The sequence below is a fragment of the Dipodomys ordii genome, unplaced genomic scaffold (genome assembly GCF_000151885.1).
Source record: "Dipodomys ordii isolate 6190 unplaced genomic scaffold, Dord_2.0 Scaffold150, whole genome shotgun sequence".
Taxonomy (NCBI): Eukaryota; Metazoa; Chordata; class Mammalia; order Rodentia; family Heteromyidae; genus Dipodomys; species Dipodomys ordii.
Genome location: NW_012267366.1, coordinates 6,455,177 through 6,464,327, shown reverse-complemented (window position 1 = coordinate 6,464,327; position 9,151 = coordinate 6,455,177). Strand labels below are relative to the sequence as shown.

The following is a 9,151-nucleotide window of genomic DNA, read 5'->3' as shown; positions in this document are numbered from 1 at the left end:
AGGCCCAGAGTTCAGGCCCACGACTGGACCCCCCCCAAAAAAAAAAAGTCTTTCAAGAAGCTTATGACTTGACAGAGCATCTATAAGTTTAAAACAGTGACAGAAATAAATCAAGAATGTTTAAATCCATGAGTTCATGATAGTAACAAATCACCTACTAGTGATTTGTGGAGAGTGTTAAGAGGTCCTACAGGCTGGGCACCAATGGCTCACACTTGTAATCCTAGCTACTTATGGAAGCTGAGATCTAAGGATCACAATAAACAATTCAAAGCCAGCCCAAGCAAGAAAGCCTGTGAACCTTTTACCTCCAATTACTGCCAAAAAAAGGCAGAAGTGGAGCTATGGCCTAAGTGGTAGAGTACTAACTTTGAGCAAAAAAGCTCAAGAATAGTGCTCATGCCCTGAGTTCAAGCCCTAGTACCAGCACCAAAAAAAGGTCTCACTTGTCATTTTGAAAACTGGAGAATAAAGGAAATAATGTATTAGTAGTACATAGTTGAAGACAATTTTCATAGAAGCTGTCTGGATTATTTAGAAAGGATGATAGTCCTTCCATTTTGCTGCCATTAATAAACCAATGGATCTAGGTAGTAAATTCCAGACTGGAAAACTAAAAGAACAATTAACTTTATTGTCAGTGAAAAATTTGTAACGACAAAAAAGAAAAAAAAGGAGAAGGAACTACTATAGAGTGAAAGAGAACTAAGAGATATCAACCACTGCTGTATGGGAACCTGGCATCTGAATTGGAGCATATACTTTTAAGATAATGGTACACTGTATGTATATATGGACATATTAAAATCCAACCCCCTTATGTAACTGATGGTAATGAATTTAAAACAGAATGAAGCAATAAGAGAAATAAAAATACTGACTGGTTATTTGATGATATTAAGGAATCGTGATTAATTGTTTAATACTATGCTTAAGTTTTAAAAACAAGTCTGGCTGGGTGCCAGTGGCTCATGCCTGTAATCCTAGCTACTCAGGAGGCTGAGATCTGAGGATCACGGTTCAAAGCCAGCCCGGGCAGGAAACTCCATGAGACTCTTATCTCCAATATACCACTAGAAAACCAGAAGTGGTGCTGTGGCTCAAGTGGTAGAGCGCTCGCTTTGAGCTGAAGAGCGCGTGGACAGCGCCCAAGCCCAGAGTTCAAGCCCCACGACTGACAAAAAAAAAACACACCAAAAAATCAAGTCTGTCCTTTCAGAGATACATACTATGATATATGTGGATGAAATGAAGAGGTGAAGTATCAAGGGTTCAATGTTATTTGAATTCTTTGCCTACTCAGTTGAATTGTGTCATATTCTAGTTTTCGCATTATATTTTTTAAACTCAAAAGCCTTTTAAATTCACTTCTTGAGCATGTTATTTTAAAGATCAACTCATTTTTATTTATTAATGCATTCATGTAACAAACACTTGAGTTTTTTGTGCTAGGCCCTATTCTGGACACTGTGAATACAGCAGTGAGCAAGATGGAAAAAAAAAATCAGTTCCTGATGTTATGGATTTTTCATTTGAGTAGAGTGAGACGTATAGTAAGTGAAATTAAGGAGTAAGTTAAAAAATACATGGTATATTATAGAAGTGATTAGACCTATGTAGAAAATAAAAATACTAATCATAAAATTAAAATTGGTCCCTAATAGTTTATATCTTTTAGTTGCTTTCAGGTTGTTGGTATAGCCTTGTGGTATTGTTATTTTCTTTTTTGTTAGAGTCGATGGCTGTCAAGAAGGTTGATGAAGAGAAACCCTCTGATTCAAGCAGATCATCTGTGCAAAGTGGTAAGTTTTAAAGTAGTTTTAATACAATGTCAATTTCTTTCTCCTTCAGTGTTAAAAATGGACCCTTTTATTATTGCTTTTGGTATAGTCTGTATATAGTAAGCTCCTGTAAATAGCAAATCTAAGCAATAGCAAAATTAAAACAATTGATTCAGGTGTTGAATGGCTCATCCTTGTAACCCTAGCTAATTGGGAGGCTGAGATCCAAAGAATCAAAGTTATAGCTCTGCTGGCCTATCTTGGGACTTAAACTCAGAGCCTAGGCACTGTCCTTGAGAGATTTTTTTGCTCAAGGCTAGCACTCTACCACTTTAGCTATAGATCCACTTCTAGATCTTTTGGTAGTTAATCAGAAATAAGATTCTTACCGGCTTTTTGCCCAAGCTGGCTTCAAACTGCAGTCTTCAGATCGCAAACTCCTGAGTAGGTAGGATTACAGGTATGCGCCACCAATGCCCAGCAAAGAAACAAAGTTTTAAACCAGTTTGTGAAGAAAGTTGTAGAGACCCCACCCTAAAATAACACAACACAAAGCTGGACTGGAGGTATGGCTCAAATGGTAGAGTGCCAACTAACCAATCAAGCAAGCTGGGAAAATGTGAAATTATGAGTTTAAACCTCAATACTGACAAAATATTATACTTTAAAATTCTATTGTTTTAGCTGGGCATTGGCAGCTCATGCCTGTGATCCTAGGTACTCAAGAAGCTGAGATCTTAGGATCATGGTTCAAAGCCAGCCTGGGCAGGAAAGTCCCTGAGACACTTACGTCCAATAAACTACCCAGTAAAAGCTGGAAGTGGTATTGTGGCTCAAGTGGTAGAGTGCTAGCCTTGAGTAGAAAGAGGCTCAGGGACAGTGCCCAGGCCCTAAGATCAAGCCCCAGGACTGGCAAAAAAAATTTCGTTGTACTTGAGATAAATTGATAGAGATTAAGTGAAATAAGAGCAGTACAAACACATTTATACAAATACATTTACTGAATAAATGTGTATTAGAATCAGGTAAATAAACTGCTGTTACTCTATCAAAATTCCTTTGTTTCTAGTGTTCACCTCTTTTTTAAGTGTTGGTGATCAAATCCAGAACCTCATGAATGCTAAGCAAGCACTCTGCTACTGAGTCACATTTTGAGACCGTATTTTCAGAATCACTTCGAATTGTTGTATTTCAGTGCTCAATTCATTGAGAGGATCTGGGTTGAAATTTATGCAGAGACATTATTATCAAATATAGACCAAGAATTGAATCTTCTCTTTAGAAAGTATTTTTGAAAGAGGCGTGGAACAAAAACCCATTTTATTCTGAAAGTTAGTATAGATAATATATACCCCAAACCCATTTCGTGTATATATGTATATATATTTTCAGATTATTTTAATTGGGATGAATATTTGAAAGAAACTGGATCCATAAGTGCTCCTTCAGAATGCTTCAGACAGGTATGCCAAAATTCTGTAGATGTTGTATGTATTAATGTAAACCATTAACTTGTTGAAGGGTTCTGTGTGATTGTGAGGCTCTGGAGTTTGAGGAGAAAGTAGATTGTGGTAGTACCACATAGAAGTCAAATGGTCTCTGCATTCACTCATGAATTTACTCTATGTTAAGTATATATGCTTGCTTATCTGGAGGGATATACAGGTATATACATAATTATAAGAAATGTGATAACTTTATATGGGAGACTTCATAGAAAAGATGCTGTTCCGGATGGTTGGAGTGGGGGGAAAGATGTTTTATGAAGAGGAAACACTTGAAGCTAAAGCACAGCAGTGTGAAAGAATCTTGACTGTTGGAACATGCCATAGGATAGCTAGAGCACAGAGTAGATAGAAGTAATAGTGTGGGATTAGGGTTAAAGGTATGAGGGTGTTTAACTGTGCAGAGATTTTGGACTTTATCATAAGCAGTGATGAACTACTAGTTGGCTTATTTTTAGGGAGAAGAGCCTGGTCAGATTCTTCTTTTGGAAAGGCACTCGAGGTGCATTTTAGAGGTCCTATTTGGGCTACCTGAATGTGGTCAGGTGAGAGAGACTAGTATGGGCAGTGTTTTTATTCTTCATGTCAAGCCAAGAAGGAAGCTGGGAGCAGTTCTTTTTCCATAGCCCTTGGAGTGTTAACCTCATTTACACTTTGCTGATTACTGTGTGCTGTTTTTCGTAGAGTTCATGCATTTTAACATACTTATATTTATATATAGTCTGAGATTCCACCAACTAATGACTTCAAAATTGGCATGAAATTGGAAGCCCGTGACCCTCGGAATATGACTTCAATATGTGTCGCCACCGTCATTGAATGTATTGGGGCCAGAGTACATTTACGGCTGGATGGTAGTGATGATAAGAATGACTTTTGGAGACTTGTTGATTCCTCAGACATTCAACCTGTTGGAACATGTGAAAGGAAAGGACAGTTTCTTCAGCCTCCATTAGGTAAGGATTAGCAATATTTCTTTAAAAAATAATTTACTTTATTGTTATTATAGAGATGATATATTAGAGGAATTATAATTGCATGTCAGGTAATAAGTACATATCCTTTCAAACAGTGTTTTCTGATCCCTCATTCTCTCCTAGTCCCTTCCTCCTGTCTCTCACTTTCATCAGTGTCCAGTGCCCTCCACTGTTGCACTTCCCCCCTCCCTTCCCCCTCAAGTTCTGTGCCCTCCCTGAAGATATACATATGAATCCATCATGCATAAGGTAAAGAAGACAGAATCACCAAAAACTAAAAACTAAAGTCTATTGTTTTCATGTCTTGGAGTTTGTTTCAGTATGTATATTATTTTATATAAATATGAAGAGGCACTTAGGCATTGTGCCTCTTGTGTTTCTTGCCTAAGAGTAGGATAAACAGTTTTTGGCTTTTTTGGTTGGTCATAGGGCTTGAACTCTGGAGCTCTTCAGCGTTAGCTAAATGCTCTATCACTTGAGTCACAGCACCAGTTTCAGCTTTCTGGTGATTAATTGGAGATAAGAGTCCAAAGGACTTTTGGCTTTGAACCATACTCCTAAGATCTCAACTTCCTGATCCTCAGATCTCAGCCTCCTGAGTAGGTAGGATTACAGGCGTGAGCCACCAGCGCCCAGCAGGACAGTTTTAAAATAACATTATTATTGTTATTTTTGTTTGTCAGTTGTGGGGCCTGAACTCGGCTTTTTTCTGCTTATGTGGTGCTGAGGAATAGACCCCAGGGCCTCATGCATGCAAGGCAAGCACTCTACCACTGAGCCACCTTCCCAGCCCTGTACTTTATCTTTTTGTTATTTTAATTTATGTCTGACTTTAGGCAATTATAAAGAAAAATGTTATACTTAGAAAAATCTTGAATAATAGCACAGGATAAAATGAGAGTTAAGAGAAGCTGTCTCAAGTAGACTCTGGGTTTCTATTATTTATTTTACTGTGCTTACTGGATTTTTAAAAATCACCTTTCTATTGATTTATCAATTCATCTTTAGTTATTGATGTTATTGACAATAGTAAACTTCTCTTAAATACTTCAGCATGTGTATCAATAACCAGAATAAATATTTATAGATTTTTAAATTGGTGGCCCTAAGGTTTGAACCTCAGGCCTTGCACTTGTTGGCAAGCACTTTGCTACTTCACTCATGCCCCTAACTCTCCTTTTTACATTCATTATTTAAAAAATAGGGTCTTGTTTTTTGCCTGGTCTGTCCTGGCTGCAGTTCTATTTATGTCTCTCATGAAACTAAGATAATAGGTGCACACCACTGTGCCCAGGTTTTTGGTGGTTGACATGGTGCTTTCTAAGCTTTTTGCCCAGGTTGGACTCAAACTGTGATCCTCCCATTTTCAGTCTCCTGGGTTGCTAGGATTTATAGGCATGAGCCACCTCACCTGGCTATAAGGTTTTTATTATTTTGCAATAACACATACAATTAAATGCATTGCTATATGTATAGTTTTAAGCCAGGGGTTCTAAGGAGTCACTTGCAACCTTTGCCTATGGCTTTTTGGTTGTTAATGGTAGAATGGAATCTCTTTCTGGGGTCTGACTTTACTATTATGATCCATCTCTAAACGTGTACATGTTTGTTGGTGAACTGTAGCCAGTAGCTCTCTGAAATGAAAGTTTCTAAAAGTAACAAAAAGAGAATGGATCTGTTCTTTTTGTCCATGTCCCTAAGTCCGTAAAAAAGAAACAAGAGGAAAAAACTGGGAGAGAGCCAGGTAAGGGGAGACAGGGTTAAAAAAGAATTGTACTCATTACCTGATTTATGTAACTATAACTCCTATCAACCTTACAATACCAATACAAATACAAATAAATTTAAAAAGTCATTCTCTTAAGAGGAATGGTGAATGAAATCTATTTTTTTTAATATTTAACCTGCTAGCATCACTGGGAAGTTTCTTCATGATACCTAATTTATTTTTTGAAATAGGATACCAGATGAGTGTGTCATCTTGGCCTATGTTTCTCCTGAAGACATTAAATGAAGCTGAGATGGCATCTGCTACATTATTCAAGATGGTGAGGAAGGTGTTATAATACTTCTTAAATTATTAGATTAGTAAGGTTGTTAGTTTGTTAGGGTCACTATAAAAAGTACCACAGGCTGGGTGGTGTAAAATTTTATTTTCTCACAGTTCTGAAAGTCTTAAGATTAAAGTGCCTTCAAGGTTGGTTTCTAGTAAGGCAATCATTGGCATATAGGTAGCTGCCTTCTTGAGTTTTTGAATGGCATCTTTGTGTGTACATCTTACAGGTTTTATCCTTGTTCTGTTATACCTGTCATGCTAGAATAAAGCCCTGTCTCTGAATACTATTGTTTTGGTGGTTAGTACTTAAACATAGGAATTTGGTGGTGGGATGCATGTGTCATAATTCAGCTCTTAGTATTAGGTTAGATAATTGAAATTTATTTATTATTTTGTCATAATTCTGGAGGCTCAGAGTCTGAGTCAAGGTATACACTAGCTTGGTTACTTTGCAGCCTCTTTGTAGATGCTATGTTCTGTGTTTTTGTACATGGGCTATGTGTCTGTGTTCTACTTTCCTTGTATAATCTTGCATATTAGAATCCACCCTAATTAGACCTCATCTTAACATATTTCATTGAAGACCCCATTCCAAAATAAACAGGCTACTCTATTTGAGGATTTTTTTTCTTTGTGGGCCTGGAGTTTGACATCAAGCTCCTAATATTTTCTTGGCATATGTTCTGCCATTTGAGCCAAGGCTCCAATCCTTTGTGGCTTTAGTTATTTTGGTAGAGTCTCATGTTTTTTGTCCTGGGCCAGCGTCAGGTGTCAGTTCTAGCTGTGAGCCTCCCATTTAACTGGAACCACAGGCATTCAGCATCATACCTGTATTATTGAGATAGGAGTCTTGCCAACTTCTTTTTTTTTCTAGACTAATCTTGAAATGTGGTCTTCCCAATTTCTGCTTCCTGAGTAGCTGGGAGGGGGAACTTTATTTGTGGATTTATTACAAATGGTATTGACCAAGTGCAGTAAAAAATAATAAAAAAATAAAAATTTTGCTGGATGCTGGTGGCTAATCTCTGTAATCCTAGCTACTCAGGAGGCTGAGATCTGAGGATCACGGTTCAAAGCCAGCCTGGGCAGGAAAGTCCGTGAGACTCTTATGTCCAATAAACCACTCAGTAAAAGTCAGAAGTGGAGGTGTGGCTCAAGGGGTAGAGCGCTAGTCTTAAGCACAAAGAGGCTCAGGGACAGCACCCACGCACAAATTTCAAGCCACAATACCAGCAAAAAAATTAAAAATTTTGAAAACAAAACTTTTAATTCCTGCATGTTCATTACACAGTTCATTTGATGTGGAGAAACTCTCGGTGCTGCATTATTGTCAGTTGTGTTTAAATTGTTACATAACCTGCTAAGTGGTTTTTTTTTTGCCCTTAATTTTGTGCAAGAGGTTTCTGTTGAATTTCTTTTCTTATTAGTTTGTGTGTACCCTTTTCAGCCAAGCTTGAAACTTGACCCTGGCATCTAGATAGCCAATTAATCAGGAAGCTCTACCATGTAGCTTCCTAATTATTTCTTTGTTCTTTCTTTTTTTTTATTGTGAAAATACCGTACAGAGGGGTTACAATTACATGGGCAAGGTAATGAGTACATTTCTTATCAAGCATTGTTGCCTCCTCCTTTGTTTCACCCCTTACCATCCCTTCCCATATCTCTCCCCCCCTTCCCCCCGCCGCCACCCCCCCCACACGTCAAAGTTGTAAAGTTCATATTTGACATAATGTCTTGTACATCTCATTGGTGCCATGGGTCCACCTGTATCCCTATTTAAACAATTTGTTTTTTCCCTTCCCCTCCACAAATTATACCAACATCAAATACAGTGAAAACGGGTTATACCGTAGGGGAGGGGCATACAAAGCAACAAAGAAATATCTTATAAATATGTTAGAAACAATAACAAGAAAGAAAAAAAATATTTGAGTCCTTAATTTGGGGTTCATTACTTAACATCAACTTATCTGACCATTTATGCTTGTCTCAGATATATACTAGTTATTGCAAATAAGGGAAACCATAGGACCTATGTTTTTTTGGGCCTGGCTTACTTCACTTAATATAATTTTTTCCAAGTTTTTCCATTTCCTAACAAATGGGGCAATGTCATTCTTTCTGATGGAGGCATAGAATTCCATTGTGTCTATATACCACATTTTCTTGATCCATTCATCTACTGAGGGGCATCTGGGTTGGTTCTATATCTTAGCTATGGTAAATAATGCTGCAGTAAACATAGTTGTGCTGGTAGCTTTAGTGTGGTCTTGTTTGTAAACATTTGGGTAAATGCCCAAAAGTGGGATTGCTGGGTCATAGGGGAGCTCTATGTGGAGTCTTTTGAGGAACCTCTATACTGCTTTCCATGTTCTTTTCTAAAAGTACCACCACTGTCTCTCATGCAGACTTCACTTGACTGTTAAATTAACCATTTAACTCTTCCTAATCTTCAACTGTTCCACACAACTGCTAGAAATGTGTTTCTGACACAAAAATCTTAACCATAACATTAATTCCTGTGCTTTGAAACCCAGTGACAACTAAGATCAAATGCAAATTTCTCGTTATAACTTTTTATGTCCTGTTTTATCTGGTTTGCAGTTGCCAGGTTTCTTTTTAAAGCTGTTTTACCTCATGATGATTTTTCCTGGCTGACTTCTTAAAACAATTTAAGTCAGACATTAAATCCTTCCCCTAGATCCCCTTCTTAATTTATTTTTTTAAAGTATCTTTTTTTTCCTGTTTTTTTTTATTGTGAAAATACCATACAGAGGGGTTACGATTACATGGGCAAGATAGTGAGTACATTTCTTTCTTTCTTTTTTTTTT

At 37.4% G+C, this 9,151-nt stretch overlaps 1 protein-coding gene across 1 annotated transcript in view; it reads left to right on the top strand.

Moving 5' to 3' along the window:
* Positions 1-1,738: 1,738 nt before the first annotated feature.
* Positions 1,739-9,151, top strand: part of Scml2 (sex comb on midleg-like 2 (Drosophila)) — a 47,535-nt gene continuing 40,122 nt past the window's right edge. The window contains exons 1-4 of the mRNA XM_013032111.1: positions 1,739-1,802; positions 3,174-3,244; positions 4,008-4,242; positions 6,223-6,311. Coding sequence (XP_012887565.1) covers positions 1,739-1,802; positions 3,174-3,244; positions 4,008-4,242; positions 6,223-6,311 — 459 coding nt within the window. The remainder of the gene's footprint in view (positions 1,803-3,173; positions 3,245-4,007; positions 4,243-6,222; positions 6,312-9,151) is intronic.